This window comes from Nipponia nippon, unplaced genomic scaffold (genome assembly GCF_047370975.1).
Source record: "Nipponia nippon isolate SJK-2023a ecotype South Korea unplaced genomic scaffold, ASM4737097v1 scaffold_5, whole genome shotgun sequence".
NCBI classification, from domain to species: Eukaryota; Metazoa; Chordata; class Aves; order Pelecaniformes; family Threskiornithidae; genus Nipponia; species Nipponia nippon.
In genome coordinates this window covers 17,041,375-17,064,720 of record NW_028262369.1, presented here as the reverse complement: position 1 = coordinate 17,064,720, position 23,346 = coordinate 17,041,375, and the positions used below count along the sequence as shown (strand labels likewise).

General features: G+C 45.4%; 1 protein-coding gene across 6 annotated transcripts in view; it reads left to right on the top strand.

Annotated features, from left to right (window-relative positions):
• MSLN (mesothelin) overlaps positions 1–23,346 on the top strand; it is a 78,258-nt gene that overhangs the window by 40,482 nt on the left and 14,430 nt on the right. The window contains exons 3-10 of one of the 6 annotated variants that reach the window (XM_087732098.1): positions 16,155–16,322; positions 16,690–16,802; positions 17,131–17,216; positions 20,353–20,393; positions 20,991–21,012; positions 21,123–21,150; positions 21,956–22,040; positions 23,091–23,252. In XM_087732098.1, coding sequence (XP_087588224.1) covers positions 17,147–17,216; positions 20,353–20,393; positions 20,991–21,012; positions 21,123–21,150; positions 21,956–22,040; positions 23,091–23,252 — 408 coding nt within the window. In that variant the 5' untranslated portion in view covers positions 16,155–16,322; positions 16,690–16,802; positions 17,131–17,146. Of the gene's footprint in view, positions 1–8,923; positions 9,008–9,353; positions 9,438–16,154; positions 16,323–16,689; positions 16,803–17,130; positions 17,217–20,352; positions 20,394–20,990; positions 21,013–21,122; positions 21,151–21,955; positions 22,041–23,090; positions 23,253–23,346 lie in introns of those variants that run through there. The other 5 variants (XM_087732097.1, XM_087732099.1, XM_087732100.1 and 2 more) reach the window with 5 other exon arrangements.

The window sequence follows — 23,346 nt, the reverse complement described above, 5'->3', positions numbered from 1 at the left end:
CAGATCTTGCTTATATTAGAAATTCTCAAATACAAACGTAGTGTTTTTCTCTGTAGCATATCTCGCTGCAACACAGCACAGAGCCTGTGCCACAGATCCCTCCAGTGTTTCAGTGTAGTAATACTTTGCCTTGATAGAGCAAAGTTTCAAGTATCCTATGTCCTAGAACAGCCACAACCACTGACAAATCACTGTGTTGAAACTGTGTCGTATTTTACCAATCTTTTCCACTGTGCCTTTCTGCCTTTATCTTTTCTCTGAGCACCTTGCTTTATTATTTTAAAAAAACTTGAAAGTGATAATGGAATGGCTGGAATAGGCCAAGAACAACATCCAGTTCAACTGAAGATAAGTAGCTCTGCCAAATTACATGGAAGAGCAGCAACATACACATTCCTACATAGAGTACCAACTTGCTCATTAATAATCTTAATTATTTAGCTGGAAGAGAAAGCAGCCATACCTCCCAAAACTTACTTTTTCTCCTTCCAGAACCTTGTGAATCCTAGAAAGCAGCATGTAGCCCAGCAACTGACTGCAGGAGTAACTCTTTGTCCAGTGTCACCTTTTTATATGGTGATATCCAGCTGATCACAGGGGACATGGTGAGTGATGCCAGGTGACTTCTTTGACTCTGTTCCAAGGAGCAAAGGCCCAGCCCTTCCTGAGGCATCCTCGGGTGTCACATAACTTGTGTCACTTGTTAAAAAAATTGAACTCCAGTAGTAGTCTCTGTCCTCTACCTGTTCAGCATGGAAATGAGCTGCCTTAAGTGAAAACAGCTTTTAAGTGGGAAGGGTCAAAGAACTGATGAAGACTTGATAGTTCAATGGCATAGACAATATTTCTGTATTATTTTCCCAAGTAGGTTTGTGGGGGGCAGTTTAGCATCCCCTGGAGAGCTCAGAATTTGGCAGAATTAGAGCCCTCTGTAGTCTCATGCTACTAAAGTCAGGACTAGCCAACAAAGAGGCATGACGTAACACTGTTTTAATAAACTGCCACTGCAATTACTGGTTGTTATGCACTTGTTCTGCTTATTGGTACAGGAAACATTTCTTCAGTAGTGGTGTAAAGAAAAGCATTAAGTCTATGTTAGCTGGAAGGACAGTTTCCTTGCAGGCTTGTTTGGAGATTTCTGATGTGACAGGATGGGCTAATCTGTTATGTTGTACTTCTGAACCCAGAGGGATTGTTTGAATAAGCTCACAGTCATTACATTTTCATGTGATCTTTCTTAGCTATTTCTTCTATTCAACTATCTCTTTTTTGGTTCAGAAAAATGCTTCTTTATCCTAAAAACTTTGAAATGGGTGCAAACTCTTGCTGAATTGAATGTAAGAACTTACAGACTCCTCTGAATTAGACCTGTGAATCCCTGGTTTCAGCTGTCTATGTCAAAGAAATTCCTGAGCCAGGGGATGGAACCACATCTTTGTGTTTAAGGGCCCATGGTGCACTTCTCTTCCATGAGTTTGTCTAATTGCATTTTGGCATCTTTGGTATCTTGTGGCAATGAATTCCATTCCTGAGTTCCCAGTGTGTGGAAGGATGCTTCCTTATGCTTCTTTGGAAGCTTCTGCCCAGGAACAGAAAGGTTTGATGGGATTTTGCTTCAGAGGAGGTAGGTCAAGACCTTGGAGGTATCAGAGGGGTTTGCCAGGGGCTGGACTGCTGCTGCACTAGGCAATACAGGCAGGTGGGGGAAGATAACAGCCACTGCAGCCACTTGAATGGCCAGAGCCATCTGAACTTCGGGCGGTCAGCGGTGAGCTTGAGGTCAGAGAGCTAAGGGAGATTTTAGAAACACTGATGAAGGCTGATGGGTGTGAGACCAGTTTGTCTTCTTGGATATCTCTGATTTTAAGAAGATGTGTGTGTTTTGGCTTAATGCCAAGAGGACAGTTTTGGAAGAGGAAGTCCTTTGTGTCTTCTTTGGTCCCTGGTGTAGTTCTGCAATGCAATCAGTTTCATTTCAATAGTGAAAGGAAGGTGACTATTTAGCTTTAGGGGAGGTGAATCATGCTCCTTTATCATATGTAACCATTGCTTTAGTCCTTTAGCCATTTGTAAGGGCTGTGCCAAGCTCCTGTTAATACGGACGCAATTGTTTTGTTATCACCTGTGTCTTTCAGAGCTTTACTTTCTTCAGTACATCAGACCCTCAGAAGCTGTGTGAGGCCCCTCAATGTCTGTTGAAAGCCTGACCAAATAAGTACTTGGGTGAGTAGTTGCACAGGCTGTGACATCACGGTGAGAGCAGATACTGCTCACGCAAGGGAGAATTATTGAATTAGATTGTAGTCAGAATCTGCAAAATTTGAATGCTATCTTGATATTTCCTCTTGTGTCACAAGAGCCCTGAGATTGAGCTGGTGAGAAATAATAATGGTTCAGACGTTTTTATTTTTTTTTTAAAGACATTCACTCCCATGCTGTATTTCAAAGCCAAGGTTTGCTTCCTGGTCACCTAGTCTTTAGCAAAGTATCATCAGTAATGTGTGATCCACAATATATGAACCAGTTCCATTTTAAATTAGCACTAGAATGAACTGAATGAGGTATTTTGCAGTCCCCATTAGGCATTTCAGAAGTTGTCAGGTACTTCGGAGACCAGCTGTACTCTGACAAGATCTTGCTGGTGAGATCAGTGGGTATTTTGATCTCTGACACATTAGGTTTGCTGCCTCTTGTTCTCAGGACAGATTCCAGAGTTTTATCTTTAACTGAGCAGCTTTTGGAATGGAAAAGAGGAGGAGCGAACAAGTCACTGCCACTTGTGCTGAGAACTCGGCGCAGGGGAAGTGGAGTGATACAAAATGTCTGGGTTTTCTGAAACAGTTTGGAGTTTTGAAGGAAATATCTTCTACTCTGCACCTCATTAGGAGCCAAACCAAGCCCCTGGATAAACCGTGAATAAAAACAGGCGGTTGCAAGACAATTGGGTGTGAAGAAATCCATCCTGTACAAGTCCTGAGAAAGGAAAACTGGGCTCCTCTGCTCGTCTGCTCCCAGGGACTGTTGTTTGGCTGGTGGAAGCGCCCATCAGGGGCACCTTCTGACATGGTTTATGACAAGGGCTTGTTGTAGACCACCTTTGTCATCTCTTTTGGCCTATTTCAATCCCCAAATTTCTGCTGACATTAAGGGAGTAGCCACATTCTGCTGCTCTCTACGCATCCTCTTCCAGGCCACTCACTCCAGCTCCAGGAGGTGTTACATTCCTCTGGGACTCTAATAAGGAGTGAGGCAGAACTTGTCCCATGCCAGGAGATATCCCTTGTGATATTTCTGCTTGTGGCTGCAAACAGGTTAATTTGAGGGGGAGGGTGGGGGCTTTTGTGTAGTCTGATTGCTTTTAATCCTACTTACTTCCCCATTGATCTGTAAGCACAGCACATACCCTGAACTTACTTAATGCACCAAAAGACCTCACCTTCCTCCACTGTTACATTGCAGGAATAGCAGCATTTTGCTCATGCGATCTCCACATGGGTGCAGCAGGAAAGTGTGACTGCAGGGCCCTGGGGTTAGGCTTAAGGACTTCATACATCCCTATTCAGCAGGAAATCCTCCCCTCAGAAATGCCTGGGGTAAGTATATCTTCGGGGCAGGCTGACCTCTAGGGAAAGGTGTTCTGAATGGTGAGCATGGACTGAGATTTACCCCAAACAGAAACCTGGCACACCACCTGCATACCCCGGTGTTCTCTGGGGCATCGTGAGAGGCAGCATTTGAGCTATCAGATATTAGGGCTGCAGTCTTCCTACCTAAGGTCAAGGATATGAACTTTCTTTAAATGAGGAATCAATCCCACGCTTGACTCTGCAGGCACTTGTCTCGTGCATTACTTCAGAGCACAAACATGTTCTGTAACTACAGCAATAAACCAGAGAGCTTTTATATTTTTAGTTGCACTAAGGTGAACTACATAGATTTTATTTGTTGCTTTCCTTCATATTTAATATTTGGCAGTGTGATTTACCTCCTCCTTCTCTGTTGGTGAAAGGAATTTTTAAATTAAATCCACAAATCTTGCCCTTTACAGCAATTTTCTGTTGGGGACAGGTATTTCTTTTGTTCTATTTTGGTTTTTCTAGGGTATCTTCTGTATTTTGCTTCACATGTATCATCTTAGATGGATGTGAGAGGCTTGGAATAAAATACCTGTTTGTTTCCTCCTGCACATTAAAACTATCTGTAAATATGAACACGAACCTGAGTTTAACCATCACATCCCTGAAATGGATCAGCGTGCATTTTTTGTGGCAGCCTGCGTGTACTGAGCTGATGCTCAGAGCTCCTTTCTTTCTGAGAGGAGTGCCAGTACCACCATGACCATCGATGTTCTCAGTGGACGTTTGCAACTAGTCCTGCCCGAATGTCACAGGGGCTCAGGAGGCCTGGGTGCGTTTTCATGTCTCTCCTGCAGTGCACCCTGCCAGATGGGGGTCAGGCCCTTATCCAGTGGGAGGGGAGTGTAACGGGATGGGGATTACACCCTATAGCATATCTACTCAGGGCTTAACTTAAACTCGGTATTAAAACTGGTAGCAAAGCTGAATCAGCTTTCAGGTGCTGTCCTCATGTAGGTATGCTGCTGTAAAACCAGATGACTTGAAATTCTCACTTTGCTGTAAGATGGCACAATCTTCCTCATCCAGCTAATCCTTTATCTCCAGGATTTAGCCACCACCATACGTCTGAGAGGGACTGTGTCCAACAATGGGCTGAAAGTCTCAGTGAGAGAGGGTTACAGTGTGTCACAAACCATCTGATGGGGTCAGGGAACTGAAAGGAATGTGGGTATTTTTGCTTATTTATTTCTGAAGAATGAATGACCCGAGAAAAATGTTTTTCAGAAGCACCTCATTGCTGAGATACTTTGTTATGCTTCATCTCCCAAAGCTTTGTGAGCCTCACTGCTGCTATGCCATCTATCTGCCTTGCCCTTTTTTATTGATAACAAGACAGTACTATGACAAAATCGTCCTTCTCTGTGAGTCTTTTGTGGTGACAGTGGAACTGGTTAAAAAAATAAAGGATCTGACTCTCATTGTCATTTACTTTTATATGAATCTGGACTCACTTCAGTGACTTTGACATTGTGTCTCTGCAGTGTGGCCTGTAGCAGAATCTGTCACACCTTCTTTGTTTCCTTCTTCCCCCATGGGACTCATCTGGGAAGTTAAGCTAGATTCTCCAACTGTTTTCTGCACTACTGTTGTCACACATAGCCCAGGGTTTCAGCAGCATCATTGTGCTAACCTGCACTTTCCTTCGGAGACTCTCCATTTTGGATTTGTCTGCTGGCATGTTACTCTCCTCACACTTCGAATGTAATTCTGTGCCTAAAGGTGAGCTCAGTTTCTTGATATACCTTAGCACATGAAGGAATCTTAGTGAACCATGACATAAAAGAGCATTAAGTGGCTTCAGAATTATTGTGCTGCTGTGATGACGTTTGGGTTTGATGTCCTTGCCCATCTCAGGAATGCTCTAAATAGCTTCAGGCGTAAACAAGATCACAGAACAGGCCATTTCTGTTCACTGGTGCTTAACTGTGGAGGTGAAAGTCTCCAGATGTAGCAGCTGGAAGTGAAAAAAATGACCGAGAGCGTGGTCACAGGCACTTTAGGGATACTTTTGGATGGATAAATCTAGTTACTTGCCACCACTGTCTGATTGCCCTCAGCACAGAGGTGCTAGAAGCTGACTTTGGCTCATATTGTTGCTTGTCAGTCGACCTCCAGCATAACATAGCCTTATTCTGGGATCCTCTGTGTTTCATTCTGAGCAAGAGGATGGAGCGGAGTTTTGCATTTGTCCATATGGACTCTTTTTTTTCAGTCTTGTCTCTTGATAGCTCTCAGACCCACAGGATCCCAACAAGGCATATCTTGGTGCTCTGACTTTTGTTCCAGGCAAAGTGTGAGGAATGTTTGGGAGAGGCCTTTGCTAGCTTTAAAGGCCTGTAATCATTTCACAAATCTTTTTTTTTCAGTACTGCAGAAACAATTTTTGGCACTTCTTGGTCTTAAGGCTTGCTGCTGTTCACAAATGATGAAATGAGAGTAAAGCACAATTCACCTTGCATTTGAGTGAGACCCATGTATTCCTCTTTGGTCTCACCTCAAACTCCCCAACATCAGCTGGAGCAAAGCCTAGCAGCCTGTTCCAGTGCTTGACAACCCTTTCGGTGAAGAAATTTTTCCTAATATCCAATCTAAACCTCCCCTGGCACAACTTGAGGCTGTTTCGTCTTGTCCTGTCACTTGTTGCTTGGGAGAAGACACCAACACTCACCTCGCTACAGCCTCCTTTCAGGTAGTTGTCGAGAGCGATAAGGTCTCCCCTCAGCCTCCTTTTCTCCAGGCTAAACAACCCCAGTTCCCTCAGCTGTTCTTCATAAGACTTGTGCTCTAGACCCTTCGCCAGCCTCATTGCCCTTCTTTGGACACGCTCCAGCTCCTCAATGTCTTCTTGTAGTGAGGGGCCCAAAACTGAACACAGTACTCGAGGTGCGGCCTAATCAGTGCCGAGTACAAGGGGACGATCGCTTCCCTAGTCCTGCTGGCCACACTATTTCTGATACAAAAGAAGTGTTGCTATGTTGAGTGATTGGTAGGTAAGAGTAGAAAAATAAAAGGAAGTATCTGTCACATGCAGCCTTTTGGTCTAGCCCAAGGCAATGGGAGGATAGAATCAATTATTGCAGTGTATGAAGCAAGAAGAAAAAAAACCCTGACTATTGTTTCCTAATGATGTTCACTTAAAGTTAGCAGATAAAATGGCCGAAATGGCCAAATCCCACATCATAACCCCAGAGCCCATTGAATTTATGTAATTGATAAAGGTGAATTAATAAGACAAGACTTGGGAAATATTTCAGATAGCTCTGTTACATGGTGATAGCCCATTACATAGAGAGAGGTGTTTCATTTGCATTGCTGGACATTACAACAAAAGTATTTGAGATTTGGCATTTGATAAAGTGGCATCTGCATTACAGAATCCAGCCCTGGCCCTTGGTGCAGACATGTGGCCCGTGGGATTGCAGGTTTGGGACTTGGGTGGTCTTCTTCCCTGCTTTGCAATGTATTATTGTGCTATAGCAAAGTTACTCTGCTGTGAAGGTGCTGCATGCTTGTGAAGCCACCTTTGGGTGTGGGAGACCTGAGTGAGTTCCTGCCCCGCAAAGGCATCAGTATTAGAAGGGTGTGACACAGAACATCCTGCCCAGAATTAAAAATCGATTGATGACTCAAATCTGTATCAAATCCAGTGAGAAGCAGTTGCCCATTTTCAGCAAGGATTGGCTGAAGGTGGCCCTGAGTGGCCAATTTCTGAAAGCCCTCAGTTGCTCAGTTTTTTCTGAACTTGTCCGATCTGGGCTGTTTCCTAAGCTTTGGGAGTCATTTGTCAATGTCTGATTTGCTAACTAACTGTGACATTTTCTTAGACCACATTCTCAGAAACTCAGAGACTCTTGCCGAGCAATATTTTATTCTAGGGATGGAGAAGGACTTTTTTTTGGCAAGTTGAAGGGCAATGTATTGTTAGATATATAAGGTAAGTACTTGAAACTTAGAGGATAAACAAGCACCATGGAAAGCTTTACAGTGCAGACTGAAGAATCATAGTATTAAGGAGGCTAAGTCAGCAATAATTTAACTCCTTTATTTTTTTCAATAGCGGTTAAATCTTTTTGGAAATAGGTGTTGCAGACATTACTCAGTTTCCATGTCTAGGCTTAAGTCAGCTTTGACAGTAACATCAGTCCATCTCACTTAGTTTCATATAAGCTATTACGGTAGCATGAAGACAGCTGTGGAGGCAGATTTTTACTTTTGTTCATTTGACAAGTCACCAACAGATACTCAGAGAGAAGGAGAGAACTTGCTGGATCGTGCAGGAGGGTCAGGGGCTGAGACACAGGAATGGCGGCCATCTGTCTAGAGGGATGTAGCGATGGGTACACATTTCTGTCTATGAGAAAGAGTCACAATTCAAAGTGTGTTTTTGTTCTGAATTGGAATGAAACCAGAAGTACAAGAATATATGACTGGAAAAAAAAATAGAAATGACTAACGTTTGTCTGGAATATTTTCCAGTAGAGTTTCCACAAGAACGGATATTGTTTTATGAAATCTTCCAGCTTGGTTAAAACAGCTTCTTCCCCCTGGCTTTTTCCCCAGGTGAGTGACTTAGCAGAGACCTCCAGTGGCAGTGGGAGAGAGTCCCAGGAGAGAGCTGGTGGGTTAGCAGGGCTGAGCTCCTGGTGCCCTCTGGTGCTTGCATGCTCCTTGTCGCAGCGTGGTCCTAGGGACGTGCTGGCAGATGGATGTCCTGGGCCCATAAAGCAAGGGAAGAGGTGCTGTGGAGGCAGCAGGGCTGTGCACAGCTCTGCTGGCTTTGTGCAGTGACCCTTATGGGTGGGTACCTGGAGGGCTGACAGGTTGCAGGAGGCAGGAACAAGAAGAACTGACCCTGCAGTACTTTTCTTGCTTTCCCCCCTCCCCAGTTCTCTCTACAGCTCTGACCTTGCCATGTGATTTTTGACACTTTGCTTAATGTCCTGTATTTCTCCTGCCTTTCCTGTCCTGGAAAATAAGGACACAGCCAGGCAAATTGCCTGCCTGTGGCTCATTGTGCTGTTTTGAATGTAATGTTCAGCCAGGTTTGTTGATTGTCCTGCTTGGTACATGTTTACTTTTCATCAGGCACATACATGCAGTAGGAAGGGGTTAAACCTTCCTTCTCTTACCCTACGGAGCAGGTCACTGCAAGGGACAGGACAAGGCTGGATACTGTGAGCTGAAGTAAATCCCTTGCAGGTGCTAGGCATAACAAGGTGCTAAGTGGGTGTGGGGAGAAGGTACTTAAGACTTAGGGCTGGTGGCCTTTGGCTGATGGGGGTTTAGGGAGAGTGAGAGATTGGTTTTAGTGGTGCTAGAAATTGAGTTAGGCTTTCCAGTTCATCAGCTGGATCTCTGACTTTCATAAGGTGGGTTCTCTCTTTTTTCCTCCTTCTTTCTTAGGGCTGTGTATGACCTATCACTCGCTATAGGTGACTATGCACACAGACATGCATGTATAGGTCTATATTTATGTATAAAGGAGAGGGCAGGTTAGACTGCTCTGTTGCATCGCAAGGTGTCAGCCTTGCTGTAAGGAGAAGCAGCTGAGAACAAAGTTTCTTAGCAGGTGGCTGACTCATACAGGAAACCATTGTCTTGAAGCTATAAAATAGAGAGGCAGAGCTTCTTTGTACTTAAGAATAAGGAGTGCCTGTCAATTATAGTTATCTTTTGCTGCACTTCAGGTTATGGTAGAGATGTTGAAGTGCTGATGATACTCACAACAGAGCCAGAAGGGGCAGGAGCATTGCTGGGTGCCCACAGTACCTCACCCTTTCTTGCCTGGCCCTCTGGAAGGTGAGTGTGTGCTTTGGGAGGACCCACTCAGCCAAAGGACATGGGAGTTGTGAGAACGTGGCACAGCAGCTGACACCAGTAGTGCTGTTCCTGGAGTGCTGGGTGCCAAATACTTTTAGTGCTGTGAACACCATTGTACAGCCAGAACCGAGGGCTGAGGGGCCAGTGTCGTGATAGCCTGGTTCTTCCTGAGCAGCCTTTCAAGGCTGGGCTGGGCTTGTGGAATCATGTTTCAGCTCTGAGCCTCCTCCTGCTGAAAACTGGTCTTCCAGTAATGTAAGTGACCTTAAAACTGGTAATGCTTCTTACTCCTGGCTGCTGATGTGTCAGGAGTATCTCCCACAGGTGTAGCCTCAAGACCCTGCCCTGATGGGCAGCTAAATGGGTAGCGTTAGGGCATTGCTAAATGACACTTCTGCTCTCTAGTGCAGCCAGTCGGTCATCAGCATGAATAGAAACCTTGCAGAGAGAGGAAAATCAGACATCAGAGTAATTACCTTTTTTTTTTTTTTTTTTTATTTAGCTTGGTTGGGCTTACAATTCAGGACAAGATTTGAGTGTTAGATGTAGGTGGTTTTTGACTTTGTGCAACGCAAACATTGCAGAGGAGATTATAGAGGAGAGAGGGAGGTAGAAAGCCAGCAAAATCTCTTGTGTAAACCTCTGGCAAGGTGTAATGTGGCGGTTGGGTTTTACTTCCAGCTATAAACTGATGTTTGATGCTATTTGGCCTTTTTATCCTGTCTTAATCCTCTCCGCTGCCTTTGTATTAGTCTCTGTGACACTTCCTTTAGCAGTGTGCAGAGAATAGCTTTGGGAGTGTCGCGTGGCCAGAGCAGGGTTTGCTCTGGAGTCACTACAACAGGGAATAAATCAAGATTGGGTTTTAGTCCTGAGGTGACTGAGGATTTGGGGTGTTTGATGGTAGGCAGGTCTCTGAGACACTTGGCTTTCCTCTCTCCTCCTTTGCAACTTAGAAGTAGCCTGAAGCAAAGGCTTGTTAGCACATGCAGGTGACAATAGATGGTCTTGCATGAGTTGTAAAACACAAACCTTCAGTGTCAGGTTCTGGTGACCCCAGTGGTATTTGTAGGTGTGGGTGCAGTAACATCTTGAAGCCAGTAATGTTTCTTTTCACATGTTCCCTGCTTGTAACTGAATGCTTAAGCAAACAGAGGTGAGACAAGCTGCTTATTGAACCAAATATTGCCTTGGTTATAAAAATCTCTAGCTGACATTTAACAAGCAGACACGTAATACCACGCAGTCCCATAGCTGGATGTGACCTGAGTGAATACGCATTCTTTTAAAGATCTACACCGAGATAAGGCTTAGTCCTGTCAGTTTGAAACTATACTTGCATTGATAATAAATCTGAGGGTATAACTTTTGCTCAGTCGCTTTTTGAACCAATGGCCGCTTCTAGTATCTGCCACTCCTTAAGACAGAGCTATGCAATTTAATTGCCTGTGTGGAGAGTCAACTCCTTTTGTGGTCTGAACTATCCCTCTGGTCCTGTGAATCCATTGGTTTGCAGAGAAAGGTGGCTATGCAGCCAAAATGCTCTGTGCTGCAAAGGCTATGATGCCAGGCATCATAGTTGCCTATTCATGCTAATGCTTTCTTATTACCAACACTGACCACAGCAGTACGTTCAAGAGAAAAACCTTATTTATAGGTTGCCTGCAAGATGGGGCTTTCCAAAAATGCATCTTCTGCCTTAACTCAGAACCTTCCTCCAGGCAAAATGGTTGTAAGACTGATCCGCTCTTAAGCCAGGAGATCTTCTGCTGAATGCCTGGAGAGCCCTCCTGACTTTCTCTTCTGTGATTCTGCAGGTAGGTGACAGTGGTTTTAGTCCATAGCAGCAGGAGTGAGGGCAGGACTGCTGTGCAGAGGAAGCAGTGAGCCATGGAGCAATGCTAGTTGGTTTGTTGCCACTGAAATCGTAGTCCTTACATGTGGGCGTTTTTTTTAGCAGTGTTTCCTTGTTTGCGTTTTTTGGAGAGATAAGGAGGGGAGAGGTTTCACACAGCCTTGCTTCAGTTCTTGGGGAGTCTTCCTTTATGTGCCAAGTCCCAGTAAGCCTGAGATGTATACAGGGAGGGTAAAAGAAGAGCTAACTGCAAGTGATGACTGTATCATAACACCATTTTTGTGGGCTACGATCTGTTTATACCTTAGACCACAGATTTTGCATCACTTCTGTCTTTATCCTCTTCTGTCAGCTCTAGGCACAACCCTTTGATGGGGGTTCACACAGCTCACTCTAGCAGCAAGCCCATCTGTTCCTTGCCCCACCAAAGAGAAGAGATCTGGTTTAGGCTGAGACTTGACCTTCGTGTCTGTCTCTTTCTTTCTGGTTCTCTGTTCAGTCTCCTCTGGAGATCCTCCTAAAAGCTGCTGTTGTGTCTATCACCTTTTGACGTGTGGTCCAAAGGGTAATTCAAGCAAATGGTTGGACACCGCAGCTGTGTCATGTTGTGCTCCTCCAGGACTCTTCCATGTGGTCTACCTTGTCTGGGCGTTTTGGTGTGACTTTGTTCTGTAACCTCTTCTGTAGGTGTCTACATGTGAGATTCATTCTTAGATCAGCTCATGTAATGAAGGACATGGAAACAAAGAATTAATTTAGTTTCCCTTTTAGAGCTGTATGTCTCCAGATCTGCTTTTTATAACTGGATCATGTTGTCCCAGCAGGGCCCTGACAGATTTCTTCTTCATGAGGCAACTAATGATCCTATGATTCTATAAGAAACAGAAAAATAATGTCAAGTTTTTGAAAGATACCATCTTATTTCCAGTAGCTTCCTTTGCCTTTCTGTTCAGCTACAACAGTTTGATTTTCTTTGCTGTGTGGTATGCGTTTGCTTTCAGCCTTCAGTATGCCTTTATATAATTTCCACAGCACCTGCAACATTTTAGCCTTTTAACTACCCCTTTTGGTTTCTCTTCAGCAAGCTTTCTTATGTTGTGCTCTGTTGTTCTTGTTCTTAAACCCTTCCTTCCGATTCTGGGCCATGCCCTGTGTTTAGGGTTAATGAAGAGGAATGCACTGGTGGGATTGTCTGGACCTAGTGAGTCGTGATGGCCCTTGCAAGGCTACAGAGGAGCTTGGCTGTGGTCTGACTTACATTAATAAAAGCCTGAGCCCCATCCTGTAAGGGTGCTCTCCTGAGCTAATGGGAGACCTGAATTTTCTGAGAAAGCCCAAAGCCCCTTTTGTTCTGGATGAAAACCATGGGGAAGTGCAGTGACTTTGGGCTGAGGAGGGTGTGAGGTGTGCCTGGTGGAGAAGCGATTGGGAAGGATTTATTGTCTGTTGCCACACCTGGCTTAACGCGGCAGGAACACTTTGGCAATCCATTGTACAATTTAGTGTTACTGAAGAACACTTAAGCCATACTTGATGCTACATACGCACAGTCAGGTCGGGTGAGAAGAGGGTTATTAAGGCACTGACTCATTTTCCTGTGGTACAAACCACATCTCAGACCTGTCCCACTCCTGCTCACCCACTGCAGGTTTCATTGCCGCCCTTCCTGCCCTAGCCTCTCGGTGTGTGCGTTGGAGATCGTGATACGGAATTGAGCTTCGCTCCCCACTTGCTGTCATGGGGAAATGCATGCATTTGAGAAGAGGGGGAGGTGACCTTCAGTGACCTGGCTGAAGAGGTGACCTCTTCATTTAGAGAAAAGGAAGCTTGTGGAGAGGGAGGAAGGGAGGGAGAGAGAGGTCTCCTGCATAATTGTATTGAGCTAGAAGTGATTGTTATTACAGATGAGCTCTAAAATCCCCCTGACAGGCCTGTGCAAGGGCAGGCTGGCTGCACCTCCGTCAGCCTAGCTATATACAATTGCACCATGGTGCAAAGACTGGGCAGTCTCAGAGACCCCTCCCAGCTCTGTACTTCTTGGATAAGAGAAGATCTCTAGTTGTCTCCCACTGAGAGCAAGTTCTGCCAGCATTCCTGTGACATGCTCTGTGTTCCCATTTGTCTGCAGCAGAGAAGCCCGATGCTGCAAAATTAGAAGAGTGCATAAAGGGTGGGGACAGCAGTGCTTAGGAAGGGAACATGGTACAGATGAGACTAATGACAGGGAGGGCTCAGCGTCTGGGGAGGTGATAGCTGAGGGCGTGCTAGGCTCTGTCCCCGAAAGACTCGTCTGCCTGGCATGGGCTGCGAGTATCTCATTCTTGCTTAGTCACAGTTGCCACCTGGATCACTGCATGCTGCTCAGGATATTCAGATAATAGGAATAAAGCTCCTAGACCAAGTCCCTTCTGGTTAGCATGAAGGTTATTGCTGAATTATGGGCATAAAACATGCTTTTCCAGAGTTGTGTCACTTTGTGTGAGACTGTGACATTCTTCTCTCTGGCCATCCATCAGGATGATCTTACACAGCTCTAAAAACTGCGCTGACATGCTAAGCAGTGCTGAGCCTCCTGCGGTAATGTGGCTGCGTCCCCGGGCCAGGCCAGGCTGGGATCTGGACAGTGCAGGAAAACCTGACACAGCCCAAACTGCTGTTCCCAGCTTTCAGTGCTACAAAGTGGTGAAGCTGGATGTGGTGTCACATCCAAAAGCTAGAAATCCTCCAGCTGGCGGCCTGTTGCAGGGAGCTGTAACTCTTACTTAGACTTACTCAAGCAGATGCAATACCACAAATCAGCTCCAGCCTTATTCTATGTAATAATCAGAATTTTGCTTTGGAATGAATTGTGCAAAAAATGTGATAGTGGTTCACCTCTTACTGTGTTGAAATAATTTCCTGTCCTCCCATTTTTGAGCTCCTCTGTCTGTCTTTATCTCCTCAACTGTATGCTCTTTGAATCAAAGACCTTCTTGTTCATACCACACCTAGCTCTTTTGGATCTGTGCTCATGGCTCATAGCTGCTAAAGGATGAACACAAATGGCAGGTACTGGATGCTTCTGCTTGGCCACCCTGTGTACAGAACTAAGAAAAGTACTGGTTTGTTTACAGAGGAAAGTTCCTCCTTGCCTTTGTGAACTCTGGTTTCTCTCCCTATAAGGGGGGTGCTCTGCGCACCCTTTAGGTATGCATGACTGACGTCCTGGCTGACGCGACCAGAAAATCCTGACATTCTGCTTGCCCCTTCCCCTGGTTTCCTCATCTGTGGCCAAGGCACAGTGTTGTTTTTTCTGCTTTTCAGATCTCTCCTGTTCTTGTGTTTCACCTCTTGATGCCCTGGGGAAGAGCCATAGGTCTGACTGCAGATGGTAGAGGCCTGCTGTGCCACATGGTCTTTGTTCCTTTCTTGGTTGACTCTTATGTGGACCTGCAGTTCGTCCAGCAGCATGTCCAGGGCTCCCCAGCAACACATGCCTGTCTGACCCTCTGTTGTGGACAGCCTGCTAGCAATGTCCAGTTTCCAAAAGGTGCAAGACAGTGAAAGCTTTGGTATTTGAAACCCGATTGAAGGGTCTCCCGTCCTTCTCAAGGATACCTCATTTGGATTTCCTGGAGAAGTGGCTTCTTGCTTTGAACTAGGAGTCCGTGAATCTGACTAATTACAAAATGATGCATTTCAAGTTTATATAGATTTGGGTAGCTTAGGATGGGTATTGATGAGAGTCACTTTCATGTTGGGCATCCTCTGCACTTCTGATGAACTACATTTATGAATCAGTGTTGCACTAGTTCCAAAACAGCTGATAACCATGTTAAGTGTGGTAAGAAAACTGGGAGTGTGGAGAAAGACAAGGTTTGGGTACCTGGTGATGTTGAGTCAACACTGGCTTTTCTTGGTGTTGCCACAAACATGAGTTACAGGTGGGCATGATGGGGCAAGCCTAAGCCTGGGACATAACGGGCTTATGGAAAAAACTTCTCTTGAAAAGCATCAGTGAAGTGACCAAAGATTTTCAAATCTGAGGATGCAAAATAACTCCGCTGCATGCAGAGAAATCGAGAAAGTTACTGTGGGCAATTTCTTAGTGACTTGGGAGCTCAGATCCAAGGGGAAAAGAAGTCTGAAATGGGTGGAAGATAATTTCCATCCCTTGTTAGAATCTGCAGCAGGTCTCATTTTTATTCTTGCAGATTATGCTTGCCAAGTTTTTCTTGCTGAAGTGCTTCTAGGCTGACCATTAGCTTGGGGAAAGACAATTCAGTCAACATCAGATCTCCCTGATTGCTGATGCACAGGCCTGGGGAGATCGTGGGGAACGCCACCACGTGTGATTCAGCTGAGGAAGGAGCAGGACAAACCCATTCCTCGGCTCCTGCAGCATGCAGTTACTGCATAAAGACCCCTTAAACCCAAATGTGATCTCTTTAATGAGAACATTGTTTAGTTTTTAAAATAGAGCAGCCTGCAGGAATTGGAAAGCCCATAAAGTTATGTCGTAGGAACTTTGCAGCAAGGAAATAAATGAAGGTTTTGTGGAATAAATGAAAACAAGGATCTCTGGGATTACAATTCTGGAAACATTGGATAATAACATCCCTGCTCAGTGGTCTCATTGCTGTGGTGCTTGTGAGTGCTAATGAGCTGACGCAAGAGGCCATGTGGCACTTGAGTGCAGATGCTGGGCACCTTGGTATGAGGCCAGCGTGCCATGAGCACCCCTGAACACCTCAGCAAGCCAAGGTTCATCAAGGAAATAAGACAGACGGCTGTGCTGTGGGATTTGCCTGTGCCAGTCTTAGCCCTTTATCCTATTGCAGGGCTGTGTTTTTTGATTTCAGCTATCCTGATTCCTCTGTCTTGGGTGGAGAGCTCTGTGTTTCAGTTCATCAACCTTGCTGAGCCTGGAGCAGAGTTCCCAGTTTGACATACCTGTGATGTGAAAATGGCCTGTCTGGCCACCAGTGGAGCTGCCATGTATTGGGGTTTCCCAGGTGGAGACAACTGGGGTAAGCAGAAATTTCAAGAAAAGGGCCAAACATTTCAAGCTCCGCTGAAGCAAAATTTCCTGATGACAAACATTTCTTTAGTAACTAGAGGAAGGTGGTCCTAGAGTAGCTCTGTTCTGGAAGCTCAGCTTTATTTTTGTCGCCTCCTGTAAATGGCGAACACATCCTGTGTAGGGCAGGGAGGGAATGCACCTATTCACTGCTCTCGTCCTGCTCACTCCACGCAGCCTTGCTTCGGGCTCAGTGTTTCCTACTGTATCCTAGGAGTGACAAGCATTAACAAGTAACACCTATTTATTTGTACTGCTAAAGATTTGTATTCTCAAGAACTTATAGGTGTGTCCGGTGCTCCAAATCCATCCTGTAGTTTCAGATGCAGTTTTGAGAGGCTAGAGACACACCCTGGTTTGCTCAGTGAAAAGCAGCCCTCTACGGATTGTAGCCTTGCACACTAAGTGCCCAGCGAGTAGTGGCTTGGAGGTAAGGGCTACAGTTAACCGTCCGAACGTGGTTGTGCAACCTCTTGTCGTCCTCTGCCAGAGGGGAGCCTGCTGATTTCAGGGTGTCAATAGCAGTGAATCTAGCTTGACTAACTCTGAATTCTCTGCATGCAATTCCATGCTTTCCCAGGCATAGCAGACCCTCAATAGTTTTCCGTGTGCTTCGGGTCTAGTTTCAGATAGGTTTTGTGAAGGGTGTTGGCATGTGTCAGTTTACTTGCGAGACAGTCGCCTTTTAACTTTCCTTCTCTGAGTTTGGTTTTGCAATTAAGCATTATTCATATTTGATTTTTCTTGGCTGAAATAAGGTGATTCCTTGCACGTATGGGCACTCTGAAGACTTTTGCAGAAATGTCGCCTTTACTCCCAGGGCTGGGCTTCCTCCTCTTGGTTGGTGAGTATCACTGTGAGGGTGGTGGGTGTCCTGGGAGGATTTTCCTTACTGGCAGCTGTAGCTGACATAATCCTCAAAGGGAAAATTGTGCTGAAAGACCATTGAACATTATGTTGGTGGTTGCTCTAAATCCCCAGCCTTTAGTTATGCTTGTTTATTATTGTACCTGTGAACCAAAATATGTTCGTTTTTGTAATAAACAGAGTGGAAAGACAAAATTGGAATTCATTCTCCTCCTGCCATTGCAGAGCTGTCTGCTCACTGCTCCTTTTGTTGGAGTATCCATGTGTCTCTGGGAAAGCGCTTGAGAAGTGATCTTAGCTGAAACTGATTGTGTCTATATTCCCCTACTTTCCCTCCTTCGTTTTTTTCTGGTAGTAAGTGATTCCAGAGCAGAATCTTTGTTTCTTTCAGAAAGTGTCAGTGCTTTATTTTTCCTTCCTCATCAGACTTGAGATCATGTTTGCAGTGAATGTTGATGACAATAGAACATGAGCTTGTAACATTACAAACAAGCTAATGAGCCACTGGCTGGGGACCACCATTTTCTCTGCAGTAGGCTTAGTTATCAGTACTAAAGGAAGGAAAAAAATAAACAGAACTTTTTTCTTTTCTTTAATTAAGTTGTTCAAAACTGACCAAGGTATTATGGACACCCTGATGAAAATGTGATTCTTCCAATTTTCTGTTAACATCCTGTACAAGGAGGGATGTCTCTGTCCAGCAGAAGTACTCAGGTTGCTTGTAGAAGTTAATGACTCTTAATGCAATTGCTTTTAAGTCTGGCAGGTCAGTAATTTTGGTGGTGTGTTTTTCTGTTGGCCACTGGCTCAGCATGTAGCCCTGGGAAATCATTCTGTTTCTTTGGGCTGTGCTTGCCCCCATCCATCTACCCATCTTCTTCTGTAAATGCCTTAGATAACTGGAGATGGAGGAAAGGCAGAATATTAGAAATGTGCTGAGCTTGTAGAGAATTTGTATCCAACAGCTTGCCTGCACTGCACTTTTGGGGATGGATCAAAGAGAGAAGAAAGAAAAAACAAGTTTCTGAGAGTCCCTAAACAGGTTTTGGAAAGGGAAGGATAGCAGATTTAAGTGTAGTGGTGCCACACTATCAACGGGAATGGCGTTGTTGTAAAGAAGCCGTGCTTCTGAGACCAGGCAGTGCTCAGCAACCTCGTGGCACAGAAGTGCCCTCATGGAGGAGGAGGGACTGTGAAGAGCAGGTGAACTGTGAACAGCATGGCATACATGGGTGAAGGAGACAGTCTCTTCCATTATGGAAGGCTTCACCGCAGCCTGGCGTGCCTGTGCACTAACAAAGCATGGGAGTGAAAGCAATGTTTTAGAAGGCATTTGCTCCCAAGAGTGATGTGCATATATCTTAGGTGGTTCATGACACGAGCTGAGTCCGTAGCCTTTGTTGTGATGTTGTGAGATGAAGGATTTATTGTCATACGATGAGGATTTTTGTGATAGTAGGTTGGGGTCCTCTCTGATCTTGCAGAGTGAGAAGCCACCCTTCCTCTTTCTCCTCCCTGCGTGGGTGTTTCTGAACACTGCTTTTTCGAGTGAATGGGACGATTTGCATGCTTAAACATATGTGTAAGAGCTTTCCAAGAGTGGGGCCAGAGGGCTTGGCTGTATGTTTCCAAGGTCCAGTCCTGAGGTGAGCAGGAAGTGATTGCCATGGTGGAAACAGCCCAACTTTGTCTGCCAGCAGGGAAGCATGGCATCAGGGCCAGCCTCTGGCACTGAACTCTTGGTTATGATTTTGGTAACTCTTTCGGGACTTTCTCTAGAAGTAAAGTTAATCTATGTTCAGCCTAGAGGAAAGCACTCTGTTTTCCCAGCTATGGGTATGTTTCCTTTACCTGATACTTAGTGACAGTTCTCTATGAATTAAATGATTAAAAAGGTGTAACAGTTAGTAATCAGAAAAGCTGTTATACTAATTAGGGACTCCTCTCATCCATCCCTACAAGCTATTTTTAATCCCCTTCCTAATGCAGGTCGTTGGGCTGGTGAACACATGCACACCCAGGAAAGCTGCTGCCTTCCTCCTCTTCGTACCCATCACAGTTCGTGATAAGGGTCTCCTGTGCTGTTGATTTCTGTGCCCAAATATCATCGTGGGTTTGACTGACACTGCCCTGGGCCAGCTTAGCCCAGTCCCTTAGCCATATGGTGTGGAGGAACCACAGGAGGTTGCTTCTGTGTTTTGGTTTTGGGGCTCAGCTCCTCCACGTTTCCTCCACATTTCTGAAGTAAATAATACTAATGCCAGGGAGATTTGAGTCTGTGTATGTTGTTACTGGTTTCCTAAGCTTGCATTTCACCACCTTTCCAGCTTCATGGCATTGGTAGGGGAGATGCAAGTTGCCATCAAGAACAATGTAAAAGTTGGGAAACAAGGAATAGACAAGTGGAGGGCTTGCACAGACCTGCCAAGAGCCAGCAGTGACAGGTTGACTTCTTTCAGTAAATCCCTGTCAAGCTCTTGGGCAGGGCTGGCACGAGGGCTGTTGTACACTGGTGTTAAGGTGATTTTAATCCAGTTGAGGACTTAGCAGGAAAAATGTATGAAATACAATACAGGCTTGGCTACAGTTGACATGTTGGTGGGGACACTGTAAGAAACAAGTAGAAGGTGCAAAGCTAAAAGCATCATGGAAATATAAGTATGGTGAGCCTGGCCTCCCGGGCTGATCGGTGACCAGGGGTTGGCTGTGGTGCACAAGGGATATTGGGCAAGGAAGTCCTGGAGAGAAGGTCCATCCCCAGAGTGTTGTTTCTGCTCCTTTGCCTGCCTTTTCCTCTTTGGGGACAGAGATGCATGCAATCCCTCATGTCATCTAAGAAACTGCATTTCTGTCGTCTGCCAGACTGACCCGGACCCGGAGTGGATAGAGGAGTACCCCATGTCTGCTCACCCAGTCAGCTGTCACAAAGTCAAAGAGAAAACAGCAGAAAGGTCTGACAGAAATGATTCTGTGAAATACTGTCAAGAATGAGGAATAAAATAATGTAGCGAGATGAGTGATGTTCAGGGTCTGTTAAGCCAGACAGGGGCTGGACTGTAGGAATGAGCTTTGTCTTGGATTTGCTGCTAAAATCATGGCACATTGTCTTCCAGGTTGGCTGGTAGCTGCTGCAACTTCTGTTGGGACATACCTGGTAAGACAAACTCGTGTGTTTAAAATATGCATCATCCATGTCTGTCTTACAAAGCGTGTGTGGGTTGGTGGTCAGTGTGGGCCCCTTCCTGATAGCAGTGCATTGATGGGAATCAAATGCTATGAGCCAGATCCAGTGTGTTGAGCATGGAGGTGGATGGTAAGTGCCCTTGCCCTTCCTGTCTCCCAAGCAGCGAGTGGAGTGGGGATGGCTTCTCCAGGTCTTTGCAGGGCTTCAGCGCAAGCACATCACCAGACAGTTCAATGAAGGTGACACCCATCCACCACACTCAAATCATCAGGAGAACAGTCCATCCCATTGGCCCTCATGCCTGAGTGATGGGAGGACTCACATAACCCTGAACTTTCCAGCTGTTTGAAGTACAGAGCCAGGACTGATGTGAATTGTGCAGGTGGCAACTACCTAGCATGGCAAGATGCAAGCTCTGGATCTAGCCAGTTGAGTGTTTTCAGGCCAGATTCAAGCACAAATGGTTGCAGCTAACATGCTTGTCTGTATGCAATGATCACAAATAATGTTGTGCTACCATTGTGACTGCATGATAAGATCATCTCTTTTCTCTTTCTCACGGCGCAGTGCTCCAGCTCCCCTGTCAATGGTGAGTTTCTTACCAAGTAACCTCCATAAGGAAGATTCAGACATGGTTCTGACACATATCCCTGTGACAGTTCCTTTATCTTTGTTTCTCTCTCTTTTTGGGGGAATCAGAATCTGCTGTGTGTGCTTCAGTGAAAAGGTATGTGAACCATCAGCAAATTATCTTGGCAGCGTTTTCCTTGGGAGTGGTACTGGTTTTTTTTGGGGATGTTGCTTCGGGTAGCAGGAAGCCTCTGAAACCAGGTGTAGCACCTTTCTCCCCACAAAGTCCCAGGGTTGCCTGGGGGCAGGGAGGGCTCTAGTTGTGCTCACTGCACATAGTGAAGGGAAAATGCCTTCCTGCGGCTCTGTGTCTGTGCAGGACAAAGAAAGGCAGGGCAAGTCCCTGGTGTGTCAGCCAGCCTGATGGGGTGAGGATTTACTGCTCTGAGAGCCTTGACATTGGTGCTGAACTTAGCTTGGCTAGTGGTAGGGGCCTAAGACTTAAGCAAGTCCACTTCAAGCCTTCATTGAACTTGATTTCTACCTAAGGGTCAACAATTTACAAGTACCCTCTCCCTGCTCCTGAATGGTGCCAGCAAATAATTCTCATCTTTGTTGTTTGTTTGTTCCTCTGTATTTGTTATGTGGGCTGTGCCTCGTTGTTATGGCTGCCTGGCATTGCTCCTGCTCCTTAATGGGTGGGCTGGACCCTTTAAATGAGAGTAGCTAAGAGCTGTCCCTGCTGCAGATGAATAAAACTTCAGTGAACAAAAGTGTGTCATCAGGGGCATTCACACACCTTTCACTGACTGCCTGGGCTTGGGCTTGGGCAGTTGTGTTCCATGCCTGTGTTTGCAGATGTATTGCTGACGGGGTGCCAGCTCCCAGCCAGTTCTGTACCCCGCTGCTGCAGGTCTGGGGCAGCTGGCGTGGGAGTGATGTCTTTGCTTTTTCCCCACCAGTGCCAGCCAGGAGATGCTTCTTGAGATAGCCCATGGTGAAGCTTCCCCCTGCCGCCTCACATTTGGTCAATATGCCTGTGCACAGGTAACGGCAGTCCCCTTCTTTTCCTGAGCTAGTGTTTTGTTTTCCTTGAGAATAGTGCCATTTCTATCTTAAAAGCAGTCCCGCTCTCAGCTGTGAATGGAGTGGACAGAGCCTTGTGCAGGCTTGGGGTCTGGGTTGTCAAGGTTTCCCTCACAAGAGTGAGAGAAGGGACGGGGTCAAACACACGGGGACCATCCAGATCACTGAGCTGTGGCAATGTCACCTTCCCAGGCAACACATGCTCTGTGTCATGAGGCTCAGGAGCAGCTACACCAGCATGAAGACCTTTCTGGGACTGTCTGTGGAAGTGGGGGATGCTGGCTTTTCCAAACCTTTCAAATGAGAAAGTGGGACAAAGGAGATTTCCATAACAAATTGGCTCTTAGAAACTGGTATCATAGTGTTGAAACAATCTCTGCATGAGAGTAGCCCTGGTTCATGGGGGTAAACCGCTTCTGAGCACAATACAAGGTAGTTGCAGCCTGGGAAATGTCATCTAGAATATTTCAGGTTTATTTCCCTTCCTGCTTTTGTCATTATCTCTAAGTTGCTGTGCTGCCACTAATTGCAATTGAATTGACAGATTTGTATTTTCCCATAAATGTTTCTAACAAAAAGATGTCACTTCTTCAGGTATTTGTTGGTGGGGTTTTTTGTTTGGGTTTTTTTCATTGAAAAATGTTTCTGGAATGAGGAAGTTTCTTATGGAAGTTTCCACTTTGATCAAATGGCCTTTTTTTTTTTGTGTGTGTATGGGAAACCATTTTGAATAAACTTTTTTAAAGCCACTCTGTGCTTGGGGGGAGCACAGATTAGGTAACAGAAGGATCCAGCATTTGGAACTGGGTAAGTTTAGACTTGCTTTAAGTCATTGTAAGCTGGACTTTCTTCTGACTCTTCTGTCAACAGGTTTCATCACCTTACAGTGCTGAATGCTCTCGTGTAGGTGAGCTAGTGAAGCAGACCTGAAGGAGATTGCATACTGCAGCATCTCTAAATATGACACACCTTTTATTATCTCTGTGTGGATTTCCCTTTTTTCTTTTTCAGAGTGCTTGGTTCCAGGACCTTCAGGATGATTTCCTCATATCCTTATATTCTTGCCTTACCGCTAAACCTGTTAGTGCTATGGATCCGGAATACTCCGTTCTCTTCTTTTCCAAGTATGATGCCAAGAAGCTTGTAGCTGCTCTGACTGTGTTCAGCCAGCAGGTGGGTATCACATTTCCAACTGTTTGATCATCTGTAACATTAATGCTAGTGGAAAGCGTTAATTCCAGAGAAGGGATTATTGCTAGGGGTGATT